This window comes from Lissotriton vulgaris, chromosome 3_1 (genome assembly GCF_964263255.1).
Source record: "Lissotriton vulgaris chromosome 3_1, aLisVul1.2, whole genome shotgun sequence".
NCBI classification, from domain to species: domain Eukaryota; kingdom Metazoa; phylum Chordata; class Amphibia; order Caudata; family Salamandridae; genus Lissotriton; species Lissotriton vulgaris.
In genome coordinates this window covers 940,659,758-940,684,192 of record NC_141689.1, presented here as the reverse complement: position 1 = coordinate 940,684,192, position 24,435 = coordinate 940,659,758, and the positions used below count along the sequence as shown (strand labels likewise).

General features: G+C 48.1%; 1 protein-coding gene across 1 annotated transcript; it reads left to right on the top strand.

Moving 5' to 3' along the window:
* Window positions 1–20,931: 20,931 nt before the first annotated feature.
* Window positions 20,932–23,854, top strand: LOC147727243 (uncharacterized). The gene is made up of 2 exons (XM_086963076.1): window positions 20,932–21,418; window positions 22,170–23,854. Exons 1-2 carry the CDS (start codon window positions 21,109–21,111, stop codon window positions 23,852–23,854), a joined length of 1,995 nt encoding a protein of 664 aa, XP_086819202.1. The 5' UTR covers window positions 20,932–21,108.
* Window positions 23,855–24,435: the final 581 nt, after the last annotated feature.

Below are 24,435 nucleotides of genomic sequence, written 5' to 3'. Positions count from 1 at the left end.
TTATAGTTAGAAATTAGCATTTAAAAAACCTATTAAATTCACTGAAAAACCATAGGTTTCACACCAGTTATAGTTACCTGGAAATTTTACTGACATAAAACCATTGAAATTCCCACGTTATAGTTAGTTGGACTCACTATAACTTGCGCGCCTGCAATGCACTGCTGATGACGTCGCATATTACATCACTCATGACATGGTCAGTGACATCACTCATTACATCACTGATGACACCATCCTTGTGACAGACCTCCTTTCAGTGTGATGTAACCCTTGAAACACATATTCAAGATTAGAAACTAACATTTTCAAAAACATGGAGATACCCATACCAGTTACAACAACCAATTCAGTAATTCCGCCATCTATATACACATCCACTCATTCACCAACAGTTCTATATAGTCACTCATACATATACTCACTCATCATATGTAGTGATACACCTATACATCCTGTTACACACCGACAGTCATCCAAAAGTTACTCACACATGCAAATAAGCTATTAAACATCCATTTATTTGCATTTACAGCTATACACACACTACCATCTTACTTCTAAGGAAACTTACACATACTTACTCTCTTAAACAATCACTTATAGAAACACATAATTATTTAAACAGGAACTCTTTCAATATCTCACTCTCACATATACTCACTTTTATACATCAATACTCACATATGCTAGATTAAAACATATGTAGTTACTGATAAAGACACTAGTGAGACAGTCATTCACACACTAACACACACGTATACTCACTCATCCACCCATACAGTCCTGCACATAAGCTGTCTTCAACACACATACAAACAGTGAGTCAGTCATTGATGCATCTATGTGCTAAGTAATACCCCCATCAAACCATACAGACACTCATACTGATACTAAAAAAAACATCTAATAACCCATATACACACACATGTAGCTACTCACCAACCCATGCAGCCACTTATACACAAAGTGAAACAGTGATACAAACATTTAAATATTTAATCATTACTCGCTAATATATGTATTCACTAAGATACACTTAATAAGCCAGTTAACCAATCAATTTTGTTTTTTAAAAAACATCCATTTCGACACTTATTTAAACATTTATTCTTTCATCCACCTTTACAAATACATATATAAAACATATTTATTTTTCAGAAAGACACACATTTACTGGATGGTGTCATCAGTGATGTCATGAGTGATATCACTGACCATGTCATGAGTGATGTAATATGTGACGTCATCAGCAGTGCATTGCAGGCGCGCAAGTTATAGTGAGTCCAACTAACTATAACGTGGGAATTTCAATGGTTTTATGTCAGTAAAATTTCCAGGTAACTATAACTGGTGTGAAACCTATGGTTTTGTCAGTGAATTTAATAGGTTTTTTAAATGCTAATTCCTAACTATAACTGGTGTGAAACATATGGTTTTTTCAGTGAATATATATATAGATATTAGTGTTATGTATCCTGGTCTGTTTCACACATGTGGGGTAGGTGTCTTCTTTCCCTTTTTGTGTTGTGGTAAACGGGGCCCCTTGCTGCCTATACTTGTTTAGTCTTACGCCAATATTATTCTACAGTTCTTTGCTTCCACAAAGCTAAATATCAATTCCATATGCCATATACTTGTAATTACCATTCCACATTCATTTAAAGTCAGACCTATTGGCATTGCCCATGTTTGTTTATCGATTTTTTCCAACAGCTTTGATCAAAGTGCTTCTCATTCATTCATTATTGTTTATTTCGGAGATATACCCCATAAAACACATCAACACATTACATACAATTAAAAGAAATAGATACATAGTGTATGTACCTATATATACAGATACCAAATAAAAAAGCCATAATATAGAAAACAATTATTTGTGCTGGCAATTCATAATAAAAGTCTCTGCTGCTTTATTCAAACCCAAACAGCATATACTAATTTGATCAAGCCAAAATCAAGGAAACTGCTAGTGTCTAACTGGAATACTCTTGGTGCAGATTAATAATATCTAATACCCTACTTAAAACACAGCAGTTTTATCCACTTCCTTCTTACAGTTTTATAAACTGGACAAAAGAATAAAACATGGTCTATACTCTCAACTGCATCATTACATGTTTTACAAATTCCATTTTCACCTAGATTAGACTCCCATTTACATTTGAACCTTTACAAACAGTTTTCCAAATCTAAATCTAATATACAGAGATCTAGCCTGATATGGAAAATTCTCATCCATGTAGAATTAAAAAGAGAATAGACTTAAAGACCAGAAATGTATCTGTGAAAATGATGATTTTCATGGTCCTGTGCCACTTTTCTAAGGCATGATCGCAATAGGCAACTTTAGCAAAATCCCTTGTAGCCCTATTCATAAATAAGGGATCATGCCACAGATTTTCCAACCCCAAGGTCTTAAGCCAAGATTGTACATGGCATAGCCATAGTATGGTATGGACCTTGTCAGTATTCATAATTCTAGACCATTTCTCTATGTGACCGGTTTGGGAGTTGATCACAATCTCAACCAAAAAAGAAGATGCTGAAAAACACCTATATATCCAATCCTCTTCAGGCCAGCATCAAGAAAAAGTGGTAAACTAGAAGTACTTTTTAACAAATTGGGTAATGTCCTCAAAACATTGGTTCCGTCCAATACAGTCTCTGTCATTACCCGTTACTTATAGTTATATCCCATATAGAAGTGCAGTTTGTGCCTTAGCTTGATAGACCTCGACAGACCTTTCCCTTTTCTTTTAATCTATTTCTCTATGGGAAGAAAACCTGATGATGAGTGCTATATAAATGCATTTTCAGTTCAATTCAGTTCAATTCAATTAATTGCAATTCAATTTAATATGTAAACACAGGCATTTACTAATGCTTCATACATGTAGAAATGCTGTTTATCACATCAAAGTCTGCCGTATTGGCTTTGCTATTCTGAGAAAAGGTAGTGAAAAAAATGACAAGCAGCAAGATTATTGAGTGCACTTTTCAGATGCAAAATGCTCCCTTATATATCCTAATGGGAGCTGTCACTGGAAGATGGAATGATACACCAAATAGTTATTTACATGAGGCGAGAGTCTACTATTACTGTGGATGAGCCAAAGCCTACTCCATGTATATTCAAAGAATTAGAAATACTGTGTCTTGCAAATAGATACACTCTCAACCAGACCTAATAATAAGCCCTTTGGAGCATTAACCAGAGAAATGCAATTGAGACTAGCAAAGAACCTGTTAGCTTTGCTCACTGTCACCTTTTATTTTCTGTTCCCTGCTCAGAAATGTCATTTGTATTAGATGCAGGTAGCAAGTTTAATTTAATTGTCCTTCTTTTACAGCTGGATTTATTTGATTCCAGTTTCAAACAACAATTTACAGCAAATTGAATTTAAAGTTTCTCAATATCCGAGCAGGCAGTTAGAGTAAAGAAAAACTCAGGTGTGATAGAAGTCCAGAGAAGCATTACTATTTTCAGTTTTGAAAGAGCCTTGTCCCTTACACATTTCATATTCTTCTAAGTCAAAGTAAATCCCTGTGCTTGTCTTCACAAGAGATAAGAAAATGCTTTGAACTCAATTGTTAGCCAGATCCTGGTGTGGAGTATATTTGAAAATGAGCACCAAGGTACCTCCAAACTTTTTCTAAGAACGTACGAATTTACCCTAAATTTGAGGAAAGCACATGAATTCACAATTTCTTCGACATCAATTTGCACTTAGTAAAAGTGAGAATAACCATCGTCCCATCTCTTTGTACTAATGACCAAACCAATTCCCAACTCTTGTAAGCAAAGTTTATGTTTCCATGGTAAATTACAGTGCTGCTTCGAGTCAGGCTTGTATACTTTATGTATTGCAACATTGCCATGTATCTTTTGTCTTTATTCATGCACACTCTAAGATAAAGAACTTTATGGTCCCATCCTTTTTCTGAGATTTTGTTGCCAGCATGCCTTTGTTTTACAAATGGATGTTTGGAATGTTTCAAAGAGTTTCTGTTGCGGAAGTGCCTGGATAGCACCCATTTTCAGCATAGAAATCTCTAGGATGGATTTGAAAATGTGGTTTTACCTATATGTTGTTACATAAAGTTTCAGATGTACCAACACATTGCTCTGTGTTTGCATCACCTTTGTGGCACAAACCAGGTGCAGAGTGCTAGGTTGGGGTTTACTATCCAACGCAAAAATAGGATTTGCATTGGGAAGAATCTTGAAATTGCACTATGCGCTACTTTGTGATATTTGTATCCAGGTGGCGTTCCATGTGTGGTACATTGGCATTGCCATGCAACCACACATTTGGTTTGAAGCTAATCCCTATCTACTAACATTCAAAGGATTTGTCCTTGGGGCAGGCATAACAAGATAATTTTTCATTTCTCCTTATTTTTCCAACTTTGCATATGTAATGCGTTGTACAGCATGCATAAAAAGTGGGAAAAGTATTAAATGATAGAAAGGAACCATGAAATTTGAGATGTCATCAGCGATGTCACTGACCATGTCATGAGTGATGTAAAATGTGAGGTCATAAGCAGTGCATTGCAGGGGTGTAAGTTATACTTAGCTCAGAGTTTCACTGTTTTTTTTACAAGTGAAATCTGAGCCTAACTATAATGTCCATGTAATCTTGGGTTTTTCAGTGGATTCCTAAGGAATTTCACATTCAATTTCCTAACTTAATGCGTGGCAGTGGTTGCATTAATCTACGGTAAATATATATTTTGTTACGTTAAAAAAACATAGAAATTCACAGAAAAAACAAACGTTACAGGACAATTAGTTAGGTTCACGTTTCATAGTTATTCTTTTAGTTATACTAATCTGAAGAAACTATAACTCATGCCATTAAGAAATTTTAGGTCATGAGTTATAGTTACTGACTAGAAGTATAACTGTCTGTGGATTCCGGCAGAGCTCAAGCTGAGATCTGATTGCCTGCCACCACCTGAACTAGGAAGTGGTGGCAACCTTCTTAAAACTCAGGACTCGGTCCTGAGTCCTAATTTTTTTTATAAAAGACACAAGGGGGCATGGTTGGAACACCCTGACCTTCTAAGCATGATGAGGGGCCTCCTGAGGCCAACAACCTGTTCTTTAATTTTGTCAGGAATTCGCAGAGAATCCTTAAATCTGCAGAAACTTTCTTTTTTTCAAGAGCAGACTCTTGCCCTTCTTAAAAAAGAACACGGGAGGAACATGGCCTGTGGGAATATTTATTTCTGGGGCATGCGGCCCCCCTCCCTGGACAATTTTCAGCTCCAGGGGACCCCATCCTCTGGGTCCCAGCATATTTCTAGGGGAGAGGGGTTCATGGGCCTCCCTCTATGAGCCTCTAAAGTCCCAAGAGAGCCCACGTCCGGGGCTGCAAAATTAAAGTAAAAGGGAGGGGGATGTGCAGCCCCCCCCTCCCTGAGTCAATAATGGCCCTGAGTACCCCATGCTCAGGAGCTGGCTCAAATGCTATCTCCCAGGCAGCCCAACCCCTAGATATAGCAGTTTCCCTGCCTGCAGTGACATAGGCAGGGGCTTAAAAATGTTTCCCTCCCACTGGGAGCTGACTTTTCATCTGTTTCTCTCTACCCACACTGAAGTGGCAGGGAAACAGATAAAGTTTCCTGCTCCAGCTTATGCAGGGAGTCAGCTGGGGAGCTCCCCCAATGGCCCCAAACAAGTCTATGGTGGGTGCCCTGGGTGGGCACCAGAGGATGAGGACCCCAGGGCCAAAATCGGCCCGGGGAGAAGGGCACTGTTCCTCTTCTACCTCTAAAAATATTGCAGGACCTAGGAATGGGGTTCTTGGGGACAAAATTAGTCCAGGGAGTGGCACATGTGCCTCCTTCCCACTAAAAATAAACACCAGGCCCCAGCGAATGAGTGGCCCCGGGGGAGGGAGTCCCCACAGCCTACCAAGGCTTCGCGATGGGGGCTGTGTGGCCACCCACTCCTTTCTTTTGAAAACATCCCTGGGGGATTGAATCCCCAGGTTGAAACAAGGCTCAGAGAGGGCGCCATGTGCCCTCCTCCCCTTTAATTTTAACTGTGGCCCTTAGGAATGAGATTCCCATGGACTTATAATGCATTAGGAGGGTGACCATGTAGCCATCAATGCTGATTAATTGAAAAGAAATGACCTGGGGATGGGGCATGGAGATTCGGCCCTCTCCTCCTTCCTAAAAAAAAGGCATGGGTAATAGGATCCCCAATGTCTCGGGGGGTTCAGGGAGGGGGGGCCATGCAGCTCCCCTCCCTTTTAAAATATATATTGAGATGGGGTACCCAGGGCCCAAATAGGTTCAGGTAGGGAGCCACACAGTCCCCTCCCCTTTAAAAATAAAGGCCCTCTGGATGAGGTCCCTAGGGAAAGGCCCTGTGGCCAATCCCTGCCGTGCACAACGGAACACCTTGTGCAGTATGGGGTTGCCCACCTTTACGGGGGTTGGCACAGGCATGGCAGTGCACGGCAGGGTTTTGGATTTATGTCTAGTAATTAAATATTACTTTACATTTAAAAAACTCTTGAAATTCACTGAGAAAAAACTAAGGATAAAGTAAATGTTCAATTCAATTCAAAATATCTTTATTCGATTGTTTCGATGCAATCATAAAAGTACAGATAAAAAATATCATAAATACATAGTTATATAAAAATACACAATTTCATAATATTCATTTAAAACCAATAAAAGACAAAAACAGTTTCATATATAAAGTGCAAGTTAAGTGTCCCAACGTTTCCTGATAGTTATAGCATTTTTTAGAAACAAAGTTGTTCTTACTACAGATACATGATTATCTAGAGCTTGAATACTAATCATCGCCGCACGACAATGACGAAGTCCTAGTTCTCTTAAAAAAGGCAGTAAACAATTTTCCTCATTTCATCGTAAAATGTACAAAAAAGAAATACATGAATTGTACTCTGGGGGGAAATGTTATCGCAGGGGCAGAAAAGTAGCTCATGTGTCCAGTTATTGATTGTAGGAAAGCTAACCAATCAGTGGAAGATGTTGAATCTGAAACGTGTGAGCAGAAAACGCTCATAATTGTTTGTTACATGAATTAAATAGGGCTGAATCTTAAAAGTTGCTAAAACCAGTTGGTGCTGCTGGAGAGAGGATTTTAGGACCTCCGCAGCAGTCCTATTGGAATCCAAAAGGGCTAAACACTCTTTCTTCAAATCTTTGCAAGAAATCGCCTAGATATCAGAGGGATTCAGTAAGTATTCTTCTCTCCCGATGTCTTTAAGAAAGTTAGAGACATACTTCACCCATGGGATTTTTGTGGCACCATCCAATTTCAAAATATCTGTCAGGACATCTCTGTTTAAGTGTGTCGCTTCTTGGGTCCAAACTCTATGCCATAGTAAAACTGGCTCTATTTTGATAAGATCAGTAATATAAGATAGGCCAAGTTCTGAGTGACAATTGAAATTAGATGAGCTTTTAGGAAGTGTCAGTATATATTTTAAGAAGGAATTTTCAGGTACCTGTATGGGTGCGGGGTTAGCAAGACCCCAGACCCCACTGCCATAGATAGTGCTGGCTACACACTTAGCTTTGTAGATTTTAATCAATCCCACAGGGGGTCTAGTTCCTAACTTACTGGGAAAGATTTTGAGAGCGGCAGTAGATCTTGAGTGCTCAAGCTTTTTAACCCCTTCGGTGCTCATGACGGAACGGTTCCGTCATCAGTCCGTTGGCTCAATAGAACCTTCAGCACAGCGCAAAAATTTGCGCCGCGCTGAAGGGGTTAACAGAGATAGCTTGAGACCACGTCTCATTTTGAGCAAAATGTATCCCGAGATAGGAGAAGTGTTTAGCAAATTTCAATTTTTGCCCTGCTATGAAGATTGGTCTCTTGGATTTGTTTTGCCTACCACAATACATGGTGAAAGTCTTTGGTGTACTGACTTTCAGACCCAACTCTTTCATAAATCGGCAGAAACTGTCGACCACGCGCTGCAAGCCCACCTGTGTACGTGACATAAGTACAGCGTCGTCAGCGTACAAAAGTGCTAGTATTAGGCGGCCAGCTACGAAGGGGGGATCTGAACTACCTTTGCAAAAGACACCTTCCAGCCCGTTAATGTACAAGTTAAAAAGGAAGGGGGCCAGGACACAACCCTGCCTGACCCTGATTGGTATTGTGTCAGGGCACTCTCCGTTTAGGCCAAAACATACGCGGGCCGTCGCATTACTATAAAAACATTTAAGATAATAAATAATATTGGATTCAACCCCAAGATGTTCCAGTATAGACCACAGTTTGGAATGTACCACACAATCAAAAGCGGTCGAGAGATCCACAAAGGCCAAGAACAAGTTACCCTGTTTTGCCCTCATGTATTTCCCGACCAACATGAGCAGATTCAGACACTGCTCTACTGTCCCCAGACCAGGGCGAAAGCCATACTGGAGATGAGACAGGGCAGAGTTTTCCTCAGCCCATTCCAGAAGTCGGTCTAGAATAATTCTGCCTGCAATTTTAGTGAAGGAGTCCTGTAGGGAAATAGGCCTATAGCAGGCAGGATCCTGTTTGTTTCCCTTTTTATAAATTGGGACAATTACAGATTCCACCCATGTGGGCAAGAATTCAGCAACGAAACTAGCGTTGAGCACCTGAACCAGAAGGGGCGCCCACAGAGCTGAGATACTCCTAAATAGATCAATGGGAACCCCGTCTGGCCCAGGCGTCTTTGCGCCCTTGCTTCTACTCAGCGCCTTTTCCACCTCCTCCAGGGTAAAATACAAAATACTATTAAGGGAATAGTTGTCAAGGGAGGTCAAAGGCCCCAGTTGTTCTTCTTCATATTCTTCTCCTTTGTAAACTCTTTCGAAGTGTCTGACCCAATCTGAGTTGCAGATAGCAATATCTATTTTCGGACCAGTCTCTTCAGTAAGGAAGGGAGTTCTCACGATTTTCCAGAAACTCACACTGTCGTTTGTTATGGAGGCTGTATGAAGAGCTTCCCAAGCTTCGGCTTTCAGAGTATTTTTTCTATCTTTGACTGCCTCTTTATAATCTTTCCTGAGTCTGCGAATTTCCTCAGCTGATCTAGGATTGTTATGCAGAGCCTTTTTTAGCGTTGTGTAAGCCTTAGTGCATCTAGAATCAAACCATCCTCCCTATTCTTGAATTGTCTAGTTAGGGAGTTTTTAATTTCATTTGATATTACTAGGAAGGATGCAAGGCAAGTATCAGGTGATAGATCTGTCTCTAGACACTTATTAATTTCCAGGGAACAGTTGTCAACCACTATTTTGGTTATCTCTGCCTCATTTATCATGGCCCATTTTAAAGTATAACCATTGGTTTTACCAAATGTCAAGTCAGCATCTAAGCTATTGCATTTTCTATTGTTAGTTAGTGTTGGGGCAGTGGGTAGCAAAATAGACAGACATAATGGAAAGTGGTCACTCAACGCTATATCAAGAACATTGAAGGAATTAATTCTGTTCCTGCTGTTATTAGAGATAGTAATAAAATCTATAGTTGTAGAACAGCCTCTACCATAAAATGTTGGGACTACTATTGGAGCAGAAGTGCACATTTCATTAACGAGGCCTAAGTCAAAATTGGCTACGAGTAAGTTCAATTGGTCCCCTAGAAAATTGTGCTTAAAATGAAGATGTCCCTCGCCTTCATCCTGAGCTAGACCACATCTGTTATCCATAGTTAATTCACACAAATTACAGTTAAAATCTCCTAACATGATTACCATCAGTTTCTGTTTAAAATACTTTTCTTGCTTAAGTAAAGTCTTGGTCAGTTTCCTCCGAATACTCATAACATCATCAACAGAAATGTTGTTATATATATTAACCACCACAATCGGAGAGTCACAACTCATGTCAAAAACCAACATTTGAAAATAGATATCTTTAACAGGTTCAATAATTTTCCCACACTTTAGTCTGTAGATAGATAAATACTCAAACCACCCTTAGTTCTCCCATGGGGAACGGCTACAGCTGGGGTACAAAATGTTCTATAGCCGTTCAAGTGCACTGGTTCCAAGGTCCATGTTTCTTGAAAGCAAAACAGGTCTTGTGATTCAACAAAATCCGTCCAGATAGGGTGATCGATTTTAGATCTAATACCAGCAATGTTCCATGATGAAATTTTAAGAACAGGTGGATCTTTCGAAGGGGTAGACAGAGGGATAGGGGTGGCATGTAGAGGGGGGACTAGCTGGTTGTCCCCCCCCCCCCGTATACTCCTCTGTCGCCAGGCCTCCCCCCCGGGCTCCCCATCTTTACACATACTTGGGATTGATAGTGGTGTATTCTCCCCAGATATAGCTATGTTTTCCCTCGTGCAGCGTTCACAATAGAAGTCTTTATCTGTACCTTGGACAATGGAGTTTACAGTAGTTAACCTCAGTCAATCAATGTTTTCCAAACCACTAGGGGCCCCATTAGGATAGCGGGCGGAAAACCACCCCGCCCGCCATGGATGCGGGAAACAACCGCCCGCCATGGAGGCGGTGCAACCGGCAGACAAATTAGGATCGACCGCCACTAGAGACCGACCGCGGCGGTAGCGGTGAAAATGAAACCGCCCGACGTGTGCGGTGATGACAAAACTCCGACCGCGGCGGTCGGAAAAGCAGCTGGAAATACAACACCGCCCACAGGGAAAGCGGAGACACCGCACAGGAAATTACGATATCCCCGAGGGTGGCGCGGGCGGACCGGCAGGCACCGACCGCCGCGGTCGAAGGCAGGATTGCATGGGAGAAATGACGGACAAGCACCAGCAAAGTCACCGTAGCGGACGAACACGAAATCCATCGCGGTCGATGTCAAAGCACCGCAGCGATGCAAAATACTGCATAAACAAAGTAGCCCAGCAACAAATACATACAACACACACACACAGATACAGAAATGGCAAAGAAATACACAATACTACATAACCACACCCACTACACACCTGACAACCACTATCCAATTGGACACACCCACACAGCTGAGTACAAATCCACACCCTCCACTCACCACAATCCTTTGCATCTTCCCAGAACAGAAGGCCACACACCACATCTGAGAGAGGCAAAATCGCACACAACACCCACCACCACCATCAACACCACCATCACACCATCACAATCAAACCCCCAGCACAGAACACACCTCATCACCACACCCTTGCACCCACACACCCCTGCACCCACAAACACCTCAACACCCCCACACCATGACCTCACAAAAAATGCCCAAATTCACAGAGAGTGAGTTGACAGTCATGGCCAACGAGATTGTGAGAGTAGAACCACAACTATTTGGGAACCTAGTCCAACAGACACCATTAGCCACCAGGGCACAAATGTGGGAAAGGATTGTCCAAAGGGTTAATGCAGTTGGGACCACCCCAAGATCCAAGAAGGAGATCATGAAGCGGTGGCATGATCTCAAGAGGGTTGTCAAGGAGAAGAGGAGCAAGAACTGGACTGTGGCAAACTTGACTGGCAGTGGCCCTCCCGTCCCAATGAAGACATTCACACCATGGGAGGAGAAGGTGCTTGGTATCCTGCTACCTGAGAGTTACACAGGAGTAGCCGGGGGAGCGGAGGCTGGTAAGTACAGACAACCACATTGACTTTTACCTCCTTGCAATACCCAACCACCAATACACTGTCCATCCCTAAACAAGATGTAGCCAGCCATTCTGCTGAGGAGGCCTGTATGGGGCCGGAATGTCAGTACAACAACTCCCACCATAGCCCCTGTCCCACAGCCCAGCAGCATGGAGGCCTGCCCCACCCAGGAGAAAGTGTCAGCCATTGCACTGTGTAACAAACAAACTTACAGGTAGGTAGCCATCTGCACTTGGAGGGTGTTTGTGGGTGCGAGGGAGGGAGGGAGGGAGGCCTGTCTCACTACTCCCAGCATGCCCCTTGTCCCACAGCCCAGCAGCATGGAGGCCTGCCCCACCCAGGAGAAAGTGTCAGCCATTGCACTGTGTAACAAACAAACTTACAGGTAGGTAGCCATCTGCACTTGGAGGGTGTTTGTGGGGGTGAGGCCTGTACCACTACTCCCAGCATGCCCCCTGTCCCACAGCCCAGCAGCATGGAGGCCTGCCCCACCCAGGAGAAAGTGTCAGCCATTGCACTGTGTAACAAACAAACTTACAGGTAGGTAGCCATCTGCACTTGGAGGGTGTTTGTGGGGGTGAGGCCTGTACCACTACTCCCAGCATGCCCCCTGTCCCACAGCCCAGCAGCATGGAGGCCTGCCCCACCCAGGAGAAAGTGTCAGCCATTGCACTGTTTAACAAACAAACTAACAGGTTGGTAGCCATCTGCACTTGGAGGGTGTTTGTGGGAGGGAGGGAGGGAGGCCTGTCTCACTACTCCCAGCATGCCCCTTGTCCCACAGCCCAGCAGCATGGAGGCCTGCCCCACCCAGGAGAAAGTGTCAGCCATTGCACTGTGTAACAAACAAACTTACAGGTAGGTAGCCATCTGCACTTGGAGGGTGTTTGTGGGGGTGAGGCCTGTACCACTACTCCCAGCATGCCCCCTGTCCCACAGCCCAGCAGCATGGAGGCCTGCCCCACCCAGGAGAAAGTGTCAGCCATTGCACTGTTTAACAAACAAACTAACAGGTTGGTAGCCATCTGCACTTGGAGGGTGTTTGTGGGAGGGAGGGAGGGAGGCCTGTCTCACTACTCCCAGCATGCCCCTTGTCCCACAGCCCAGCAGCATGGAGGCCTGCCCCACCCAGGAGAAAGTGTCAGCCATTGCACTGTGTAACAAACAAACTTACAGGTAGGTAGCCATCTGCACTTGGAGGGTGTTTGTGGGGGTGAGGCCTGTACCACTACTCCCAGCATGCCCCCTGTCCCACAGCCCAGCAGCATGGAGGCCTGCCCCACCCAGGAGAAAGTGTCAGCCATTGCACTGTTTAACAAACAAACTAACAGGTTGGTAGCCATCTGCACTTGGAGGGGGTTTGTGGGAGGGAGGGAGGGAGGCCTGTCTCACTACTCCCAGCATGCCCCTTGTCCCACAGCCCAGCAGCATGGAGGCCTGCCCCACCCAGGAGAAAGTGTCAGCCATTGCACTGTGTAACAAACAAACTAACAGGTTGGTAGCCATCTGCACTTGGAGGGTGTTTGTGGGTGCGAGGGAGGGAGGGAGGCCTGTCTCACTACTCCCAGCATGCCCCTTGTCCCACAGCCCAGCAGCATGGAGGCCTGCCCCACCCAGGAGAAAGTGTCAGCCATTGCACTGTGTAACAAACAAACTTACAGGTAGGTAGCCATCTGCACTTGGAGGGTGTTTGTGGGGGTGAGGCCTGTACCACTACTCCCAGCATGCCCCCTGTCCCACAGCCCAGCAGCATGGAGGCCTGCCCCACCCAGGAGAAAGTGTCAGCCATTGCACTGTTTAACAAACAAACTAACAGGTTGGTAGCCATCTGCACTTGGAGGGTGTTTGTGGGAGGGAGGGAGGGAGGCCTGTCTCACTACTCCCAGCATGCCCCTTGTCCCACAGCCCAGCAGCATGGAGGCCTGCCCCACCCAGGAGAAAGTGTCAGCCATTGCACTGTGTAACAAACAAACTAACAGGTTGGTAGCCATCTGCACTTGGAGGGTGTTTGTGGGTGCGAGGGAGGGAGGGAGGCCTGTCTCACTACTCCCAGCATGCCCCTTGTCCCACAGCCCAGCAGCATGGAGGCCTGCCCCACCCAGGAGAAAGTGTCAGCCATTGCACTGTGTAACAAACAAACTTACAGGTAGGTAGCCATCTGCACTTGGAGGGTGTTTGTGGGGGTGAGGCCTGTACCACTACTCCCAGCATGCCCCCTGTCCCACAGCCCAGCAGCATGGAGGCCTGCCCCACCCAGGAGAAAGTGTCAGCCATTATACCCTGCACGCTCACCTTACAGGTATGTAACTACCGTTTATCTTCATGAAGTGTGTGTGTATTAATCGATTTACTATTGTACAAAATGCATAGACAATCAACCTTTAGGACACCATGATCTACCTATCCACTATGTAATGTAACACGATGTTGCCATGATTTGTACAACTGATGACAGCACAATGCACTAGTGTACAGACAGCTGATGATACACAGATGACACAAACACTGACCACTCCCCATCTACTCCACAGGTGATGAAGAACTCACTGCTGGGGACAACACCAACGACCCGCAGAGCCAGTCTACACCTCCGGCACATGGACTCACAGATGCAGACTCCCAGGACAGTATGGACGATGAGCTCCAGCCCGGCACATCCGGTGTTCCACACACCCAGAGGTCCCAGGCCCCCATCCTCCCCACCACCACCTCTGCTGCAACGACAACGCAGCAGACCCCTGCTGTCACAGCCTCTGCCTCCACCGCAACCACCACCGCAGCCACTGCCACCAACACCACCACGACCACCAGTACCACCTCCCGCACCCTCCCTGTCCCTAGGGATGACCAGCCCACACAAACAACTGTGGAGGGCAGGGAGCCAGTGCGTGGCGCACCAGTGGCGAGGGAAGAGGTTCGTGGCAGCAGAGCAGGTGGGAGGGCCAGGGCCAACACCAGACCTCAGGCGGAGTGGACACCATCCCTGGACCACTTCACCAGAGTTGTGGATGCCTATCAAGAGGTCCAGGGACAAAGTGGCCGGTCGGAGGAATTTTTCAGGGAGCTCATCCTGCTGATGAGGTCCATCAATAACCACATGGGACAGATGGTGGACCTCATGGGCCAGCAAGTGGCGTTGCAGAGGGACAGGCCTGTGTCCCAACCATCACCGACATCCCCTCCTGTTGTGCAGCAGGATGCCAGTCCACCATCCTCCCCTGCGCCAACAGAGAGGGGCGAGTCCTCTGACGCCGCTGGCCATTCAGCAGGCCCCCCACCGCCAAAAAGATCTAGGGGGCGTCCAAAGAAGAGCCTGGGAGTCTCTGGAAGCCAAGCACCTGCCACACGCCAGTCACGGAGCCAGCCTTGAAGACAACCCTCTCCCCAACTGCATTGACTCTTTTGGACTATCTTTCCCCACATTGCCTTGGCAATGGCACCTGTCTGTTGGACTGGGTCACCACATTCATGTGGTGTCTACTCTTGCATCTCAGCGACCATGACTGTCAACTCACTGCTCATTCCCCACCTTCCTGTAAATATTCACGCACAATTCACATGTCCACCCCGTAAATAAAATACCTTACAATCCAGATTTTGTGTAGTGAATTCTTTAGTGCATAATTTACAATGATGATTATGTCCATGATATGTAAACATGATGTACAGTATGCAGGGCAGGAACACGCTGGAGAACCTAGGGAGACACAACAGAACTACAGTCACTGGTCTCATCGTGGCAACACACACAGATCACTGATCCACAAATATCCTAATTATCACAGGTACCCTACACAGTGTCTATCTGAAATGCTGTAATGCCGTCCATAATACATCTCCGGACGTAACGTCCATTCCAACAATCCCATACATAGGTGACAGAACATGTGGCTATTGGGAACATCTGCGCATAACCATTCATAAGATAAGCTAAGACACTAGACTATGTAGACGTTGTAACTCGTCACACACCTTCAAGTGAAGTAGCGTTGGATTAGCTGCTGCCGTTGGTCAACTCCTTCCTCCTCTCCACTCTCCTCATCACTGGATTCAGGTCCCTGAGCAGGTTGTGGCCTTGGTTCCTCACCGTCATCCAGGAGCAGGGGGACCCCCTTGTGGATGGCCAGGTTGTGTAGCATACAGCATGCCACAACGATCTTGCACACCTTCCCAGGCGAGTATGCAAGTGCGCCTCCAGTCCTGTCAAGGCACCGGAACCTTGCCTTCAGCAGCCCAAAAGTACGTTCAATTACCCGTCGTGTCCTGCCATGGGCCTCATTGTAGCGGATCTCTGCAGGTGTCTGGGGATTACGGAGTGGGCTCAACAGCCATGGCCTACTGGGATAAGCCGAGTCCCCTGTGGAAAAAAAAATACACATTGCAATGTTGTATGGCCACAGTAAAGGCAGTGACACACAGCACGCGATAGCAGTTGTGTAACTCACCCACAATCCAGGCACGTTCGGGATGCAGATTCTCCATCACCCGTGGCACCATGCTGTTCCTCATGATGAAAGAGTCATGTGCGGAACCGGGATACTTAGCACACACATGTGAAATTGTCATGTCTGCAAGGCACACCACCTGCACATTCATGGAGTGGTAGTGTTTCCGGTTTCGAAAAATGTGCTCCGTCGCCTGCGGTGCCACCAGAGCCACATGGGTGCAATCTATCGCACCGACTACATGTGGGATGTGCCCAAGTGGATAGAAGTCCCCCTTAACGGCAGCCAATTCATGTCCCCGGGGGAAATGGATGTAGCGATTCCGATAGATCATCATGGCCTCGAGTACATCCCTCAGCACCATGCTGAACATGGGCTGCGACATTCCCCCAGCGTTAGCCACGGTCTCCTGGAAGGAACCAGTTGCAAAGAAGTGTAGTGCTGCCATTACCTTGTGGGCGGGTGTGAATGCCGTAGGATAGTGACGGCGAGGCTGCAGGTGGGGCTCCAATAGATCACACAAGATCTTCAATGTCGGTCTGTCCAACCGGAATTTCCTGATGATTGCCTCATTCTCCATGTCCTCAAGCACAATCACCTGACGTCGGAGATCTGGCCTCCTCCCAGTTCAGGATTAAAAACAATAGGTCAATGACAAGCATCATGAGATGGCCATAGCACAAAACATCATTGATGTAATGGGTAAAAAACAATGGCCAGAAAGCTGCATGGCACATCTGGTTACATGGCTGCCCAATAGCTACACACAGAGGGCAGGCCTCTCCAGTGACAATACCCAAGTGACAATAATGTGGATACAATGATTAAACGAGTGACATGCGCAGACATGGAGCTACAAGAGCCACAAATCTAATGTGACTTAACATGTCTGTCATACCCATCTGCCGTACCTGCCAGACCTCAATGCATCATGTACATTGTGGAAGCATTCATCAACACAATGATCACAATAGCAGGGACACTTCTGGTTGTGTGCATGATCAGTTCTGAATGCACAAGTAGGGTGACCAACTGGCATTGGTCCAAATTCAGGACGGTGAGTGTAAAAATTCAGGACAAAGGGTCAAAATTCAGGACACAAATTCAGGATAGGAGGTCAAAATTCAGGACTAAACTTCAGGACAATAGGTACGTTTTACAGACACATCAGAGGTCGCGCAATAGTATATAAGTAAGCCCAGCCATTTCCAAACATATTCAACCATTTGCAAACCTACCCATCATGTATCCTTCCATCTATCATTTCACTCATCCATCCCCTCATCCATCCTTTCACTCATCCTCCATTATCCATCCATCCACCCTTTCACCCTATCCATCTGTACACTTATCCATCCACTCTTCATCCCATCCATCCATTCACTCACCTATTCAGCCATTTACCCTTTCACCAATCCAGCCATCCTTCCCCTCATCATCCATCCTTTCCCGTCATCCATCCATCCTTCCCCTCATCCATCCTTCCTTTCACCCATCCTTCCCCTCACCCATCCATCCATCCCATCCATTTATCCTGCCCCTCATCCATCCTTCCCCTCCATCCATCATCCTTCCCCTCATCCATCTTTCCCCTCATCAATCATCCAGCTACCCTTCCACCCATACATCCAGCTATTTACATTTTCTCTCCATCCTTCCCCTCACTCATCAATCCATCTATCCTCTCTCATTATCCATTTAGTCAATCTTTCATTCATCCATTCACCCTTTCACTAATTCATCCAGCCATTCACACATCCCTTCACTTACTTACTCGCCCACCTTTCCATATTAATTTTGAGCTGAGCCCTTTTGAGAAGAGGCCCATCAAGAACTTCACCCTCGCTGCAGGGGCCGTTCCAGGACTGGTACAGAAGCCACCCAGGGCAGAGACAGGATCCACCACAGGGGGGGACAAGAGCCATCACAGGAGGGGGTGGACTGGAGCCACAACATGGGGGACAGGAGCAGGAGTCATCACAGGAGAGGGAACGTGATCCACCAGGGTGGGCACAGGGGTGGCCATGCAGTATGCTAGTATCATCTTGGGCTTCTCGCCCCCTCCTGCACAAGCTCCAAAATGCCATCCCCCACTGTGATATACAGTACTCACAGGAGATACTCTAAGAGAACTGATTGTCCTCCATACTTTGTTAATCAGTGTGGGTGCGATTGTGCCATTTCTTTATTGTATTACGTTATGCATGTTTGAAGAACCGAGGTTTGCTTACAAATTAGTGGCAGTAAGTAAGCTCGGTGAAGAGAAGCAGGTGCTGCCTCGGTGTAATCAGGGGTGTAATCTGGCCGAGTCTCGGATGTTTGGGGCCCTGGGTAGAAATGGAATGTGCGAGCCCCCCTCAAAATAGCAGATACAAGACGCATTCAGGGCTGTTTGCATGTGAATGGATGCCCCCTGCTCCTGAACCTGCGCCCCTCCCTCTGTCACCTTCAAGCACCTCTTAACAGCTCATCAAGGGCTGGAGGTGTGAGGGTTGCCATCCCGCTGTGCCTCTACAGTGCTGCTGGGGGTCTGAGCTTTCATGCAGCATCGGAGTCAAGAAGGGAGGTGGGGGAAAGCTGTGCCCGGTTAAAATTACGGACAAATGGCGTCCGATAAAGAATCCTTCACGGACAACGGACAGACAGCCAAAATTACGGACTGTCCGTGAAATTTACGGACGGTTGGTCACCCTATGCACAAGTCAGGTACGATACAATGCAGTGCCACCAGCCTGGTCAAGGTCTGCACTGACCAACAACACATTAAACCTCACTGCATCTATGTAGAGCACCTGACGTCTGTCAATTATCAGCACCCATCAAAAGCCTTACTAAAATGGCACAAACACATGCTAAAGTGGCTCAGACTGAACGTGCGTCCTCCTGTGGATGCAATGGCTCTGTGGCATCGTGTGTACAATGATGTGCCCTACACCATGTAGCTGCATGGCACTTATACATTGTCCATGATTGGCATACAGAGCAATGTGCACGAAAATGCCAGAACCTAGCGCCAGTCCCTGGCGGTGTGACCCCAGCACCACCATCTACCCAGCCAAGGTAGCCATTGGCACATGGACTGGTGTCCATGCCGCTGGCTAGGCTCCGCCGCATCAGTCGCGGTACCTACCGCCGGTCCCCGGCGGAGCGTCACCGCCATGGTGCATTGCATACAGCCAATGGCATGGGTGTTCAATGTGGCATGATGCAGATTTGAATAATGCGGAAGCGGCGCGCCGCCGCCGCGGAGCCGGTCATTGGATGCTTTTGAATGATGCACCATCGCGGTAGCGCACCCCGGACACCCGCGGTGCGTCACCGCCATGGTGCATTGCATACAGCCAATGGCATGGGTGTTCAATGTGGCATGATGCAGATTTGAATAATGCGGAAGCGGCGCGCCGCCGCCGCGGAGCCGGTCATTGGATGCTTTTGAATGATGCACCATCGCGGTAGCGCACCCCGGACACCCGCGGTGCGTCACCGCCATGGTGCATTGCATACAGCCAATGGCATGGGTGTTCAATGTGGCATGATGCAGATTTGAATAATGCGGAAGCGGCGCGCCGCCGCCGCGGAGCCGGTCATTGGATGCTTTTGAATGATGCACCATCGCGGTAGCGCACCCCGGACACCCGCGGTGCGTCACCGCCATGGTGCATTGCATACAGCCAATGGCATGGGTGTTCAATGTGGCATGATGCAGATTTGAATAATGCGGAAGCGGCGCGCCGCCGCCGCGGAGCCGGTCATTGGATGCTTATGAATAAGGCTGACCCAGACAACCAATTGTAGCACCTTATCAGCTTCCTAACGACCCCATGGGCCTATAAATCTGTGGGAGTGAGCCACACATTCCCACTGCTCACAGAGCCTGCTGCCTGGGACCCTCTCCTGCTGCTGCCTGAGACCCTCTCCTGCTGCTGCCTGGGACCCTCTCCTGCTGCTGCCTGGGACCCTCTCCTGCTGCTGCCTGAGACCCTCTCCTGCTGCTGCCTGGGACCCTCTCCTGCTGCTGCCTGAGACCCTCTCCTGCTGCTACCTGGGACCCTCTCCTGCTGCTGCCTGGGACCCTCTCCTGCTGCTGCCTGGGACCCTCTCCTGCTGCTGCCTGGGACCCTCTCCTGCTGCTGCCTGGGACCCTCTCCTGCTGCTGCCTGGGACCCTCTCCTGCTGCTGCCTGGGACCCTCTCCTGCTGCTGCCTGGGACCCTCTCCTGCTGCTCACAGAGCCTGCTCCCTGGGACACCTCACAACTCACTTCCGCCACAGGTCTGCCATATCCACAGGGATGTCAAGAACAGATAAGATCCGTGCCAGTCCATTCACGAGTGAGGAGCTGGATGTCCTTGTGAACGAGGTGCTGGCACAGTACCCACGGCTGTTTGGTGGCCCCAATGTCGTGGTAAGTCACCATGTAGGGAGCTGTAGGGCAGGGTGGTGTCAGACGTGTATTCATGATGCAGCTGTATGTTATTTTGGATGTGTGGTGCTGACAAACACTGACAGACAAGATGTTTGCAGGTGGTGGGAGTGTGTGTTTTGCATTATGACTCTGTCCTAGGCCAATACTTGTATGTGTGAGTGGGATGTGCTACTTTTTGGGGCAGACATGACCAACGGTTGTTTGCCTTGTAGCTGGTTGGACAGTGTCCGCTTGTGATGTAATTTCAGGGTGCCCCTGTAGTCATAGTCAGTGTGCCCCACAGAGTAGGTTCAGTGGCTGCCCTTCCAAAGTTTGTCCATCAGCCAACTTACATGCTACAGTTGCTGCACACTGATTAGTGGATATGCCACATCAATGCCCTGTACAATTTATGATTCATACAGTGCTGTCGATGCATTTGTGTTGAATCATCATTCTTCAGTGTGATAATCATGGAGACTACGAAGCTCAATGTGTGCATGCATTCACTAATGTTTATGCCATGCAGAGTGGCCTTGTGAGGGTACCCCCAGTTCTGGAGGGAGGGGGGTCACTGTGCGTCCTGATTCAGTGTCTGGCTGCTGTACTGATAGATGCTGACATATGACAATGTGTAAATGTTCATTAGTCCTTCTTTACTCTCATACCTGCAGCTCAAAGTACACCAACGTAAGGCTGTCTGGAGGGCCATAGCAGCAAAGGTGCGAGCCCTGGGGGTATCAAACAGACGACACACACACTGTCACAAGAGGTGGGACGACATCAGCCGGCTGGCTAAGCAAGTGGCAGAGATGAAGTTGGGGATGGTACCACGCACAGGGCGTGTGGCACGCCGCACCATGACTCCGCTGATGGCACGCATACTGGCAGTGACCTATCCAGACCTGGATGCACGTCTGAAGGGGCTTCAGCAGCAAGACAGCGATGGTGAGTATCCGGGGAGGGAGAGTTTGTCTGGGAGTGGATGCATGTGTAGAGTGCCTGTGTCTGCGGTGACACATGTGATGTGCGTGTGCTGCCATGCTGTGATATGTGATGTGAGTGGCAACTGTGATGTGTGTCTGTATGAGGCATTGGCCCACCATGGCCTTACTCTGCAGCTCCTGGCTGCAGTTTTCAGTCCTTGACATATATTTTGTTGTCCACATGGTCACTCTTCTTTGTGATGGTGGGTGTAGTCCCTATTATGCTGTACAGCTGTGTCCACTTAATGAGTGTTACACCATGTCAGTGTACTTTGCATGCACCTGCATGGTAGTGGCCCACACATCTGACAACAATGTGAACCCACATTGGCACATGGTGATTGTAATGGCCTATTTGACAATGTGGCATGTGTAGACAAAACAGGTGTGTGTATTCCCCTCTGGATCCCTTTAGGCTCTGGAAGTGGTGATGTTAGTTGTGGCTACATCATGTCCGTGGGGCAGGTCCATGTGGGCTAGGGGAACACCATCCATGGGCAGGGTGTAGTGCTGTGTGTCATCGACATTGGTCCACTCCTGCCTGTTTGTCCGCATGACAGGCTCAGTTGTGGTGTAACTGGTGTGTAGCAGCACAATGATTTGAGGGTGTGGTGGTTACCATGTAGCTCTAGGCCTCTCATGTGCTGCATTGCTCTGATATCGTGTGACCAGACTATGACACTTATACAACCATGTTTCTGTCACTAATGCAGATTCGGAAGACACCACGGCGGAACATGATCCTGAAAGTGGTGGGGAGACCAGCACGACAGCGGCAGCAGGGCAGGGTGAGACGGAGCAAAGTGACACTGACCACACCAGCGCTACTGAGGGTGACAGGAGTATGCATGAGGAATCTGTGGCTGAGACACAGAGTACCACTTCATCTGATGGCAGGGGGGATGAGTCCCTGTTAGCAGCCACAGGGGATGGGGACTCTGCTGCTGCATCTGACTACCAACGGCCACTGCCCACCCTCCCATCCACTTCCTCTGGGGCTGGCCGTATCCGTGTCACTAAGAGGGGACGTGTGACATTCACACATGGCACCGCAGCACCTGCACCTGTCCCCCCTGCTGCCCTCAGTGCAGAGTGCGTAGAGCTCCTGCGGCAACTTTGCGTGGGCCAGACCGCCCTGCTGAATGCCTTCAGTGCCCACGATTACAAAATAGGGCAGGTTCTGGCATTCATGGAGGGCATACACTCTGACGTGGGTGGCCTACATCGTACACTCCTGTCATTGTCAGGTACAGTGACGTCAGCCCTCCAACATGCCCCCTTTGCAGCTCAGGTGCCTGTGACGTCCACCCAGTCAGTGGCCACATCAGATGACAGTGAGCACTTGGGACATACATCAAGTAAACGTTACAACACTAGGAGCACAGCTCAGACCCAAAGCAAACAATCCCGTCCACAGACTCCATCCCCAAAGAAGGGCAGGGACCCCCCAATATGCACAGACCAGGTGGAGTCACAGAAGAGCAAGGCCAGAACAACATTGTGTCAGACATCAGGCTCACATGCTGCTGAGCCATCACCAGATATTGACTCTGCTATGCCCACAGAGGATGTGTGGGATGTCATGACTACACCTGGGGTGAACACAGGGACACACCCACCTACCACATCAACCCCAGAACAAAGTACATCGAGGCAGGTGGAGGGAAGCCCTGCTGTGACCAGCCCAGTCATTGTGGCAAAGAAGGGCAGTGTAGTGGCCATCCCTGGCAAGAAGGGACAGGAGGGCAGTGTAGTGGCCATCCCTGGCAAGAAGGGACAGGAGGGCAGTGTAGTGGCCATCCCTGGCAAGAAGGGACAGGAGGGCAGTGTAGTGGCCATCCCTGGCAAGAAGGGACAGGAGGGCAGTGTAGTGGCCATCCCTGGCAAGAAGGGACAGGAGGGCAGTGTAGTGGCCATCCCTGGCAAGAAGGGACAGGAGGGCAGTGTAGTGGCCATCCCTGGGGTAAGTGGGAAGGTGGTCACTGTGGGGGGTACACCTTCCAGAGAGGCTAAAGTGGTCCGGAGGCGTAGCCAGCACAAGCGTACTGCAGGATCAAGCACTTCTCCAGAGGGAGTGGCAGTGTCTGCCCCTGAAGTGGAACAGTTGGGGGGTGTGCAGGTGGTGTCAACGCCACTTCCCATCAACCCCATGACAGGGAAGCAAATTCATATTCCAAAGAAGTGGAAGGGCACCCCTCCAACCTCTCCCACCCACACTGTGTCAAGGGCGTGCATGACTCCACCTCCACGTGCCACGGTGCCACCTGGTCCGCACAGCCCTCCACCTGGCAGGCCCTCTGTTATAGCCACACCACATGTCCCTCTGTCACACCAGTCAAGTCGACCTGCAGTCCCTGACACACAGCCAGGTTCCACTCCACATGACAGCCAGGAGTGAGTTGTCAACACCCTCAGACGCCTGTGCCACACATAGGTGTGCTACAGTACACCATTGTTAGCGATGTGGGTGTGTTCCTGGGCCTGTTGCTCTGATGTGCTGTACCCTGCCAAGGACACTGGGCCTGTTGCTCTGATGTGCTCTCCCCTGCCAAGGACTCTGGGCCTGTTGCTCTGATGTGCTCTCCCCTGCCAAGGACTCTGGGCCTGTTGCTCTGATGTGCTGTACCCTGCCCTGCCAAGGACACTGGGCCTGTTGCTCTGATGTGCTCTCCCCTGCCAAGGACTCTGGGCCTGTTGCTCTGATGTGCTCTCCCCTGCCAAGGACTCTGGGCCTGTTGCTCTGATGTGCTCTCCCCTGCCAAGGACTCTGGGCCTGTTGCTCTGATGTGCTGTACCCTGCCCTGCCAAGGACACTGGGCCTGTTGCTCTGATGTGCTCTCCCCTGCCAAGGACTCTGGGCCTGTTGCTCTGATGTGCTCTCCCCTGCCAAGGACTCTGGGCCTGTTGCTCTGATGTGCTGTACCCTGCCAAGGACTCTGGGCCTGTTGCTCTGATGTGCTCTCCCCTGCCAAGGACTCT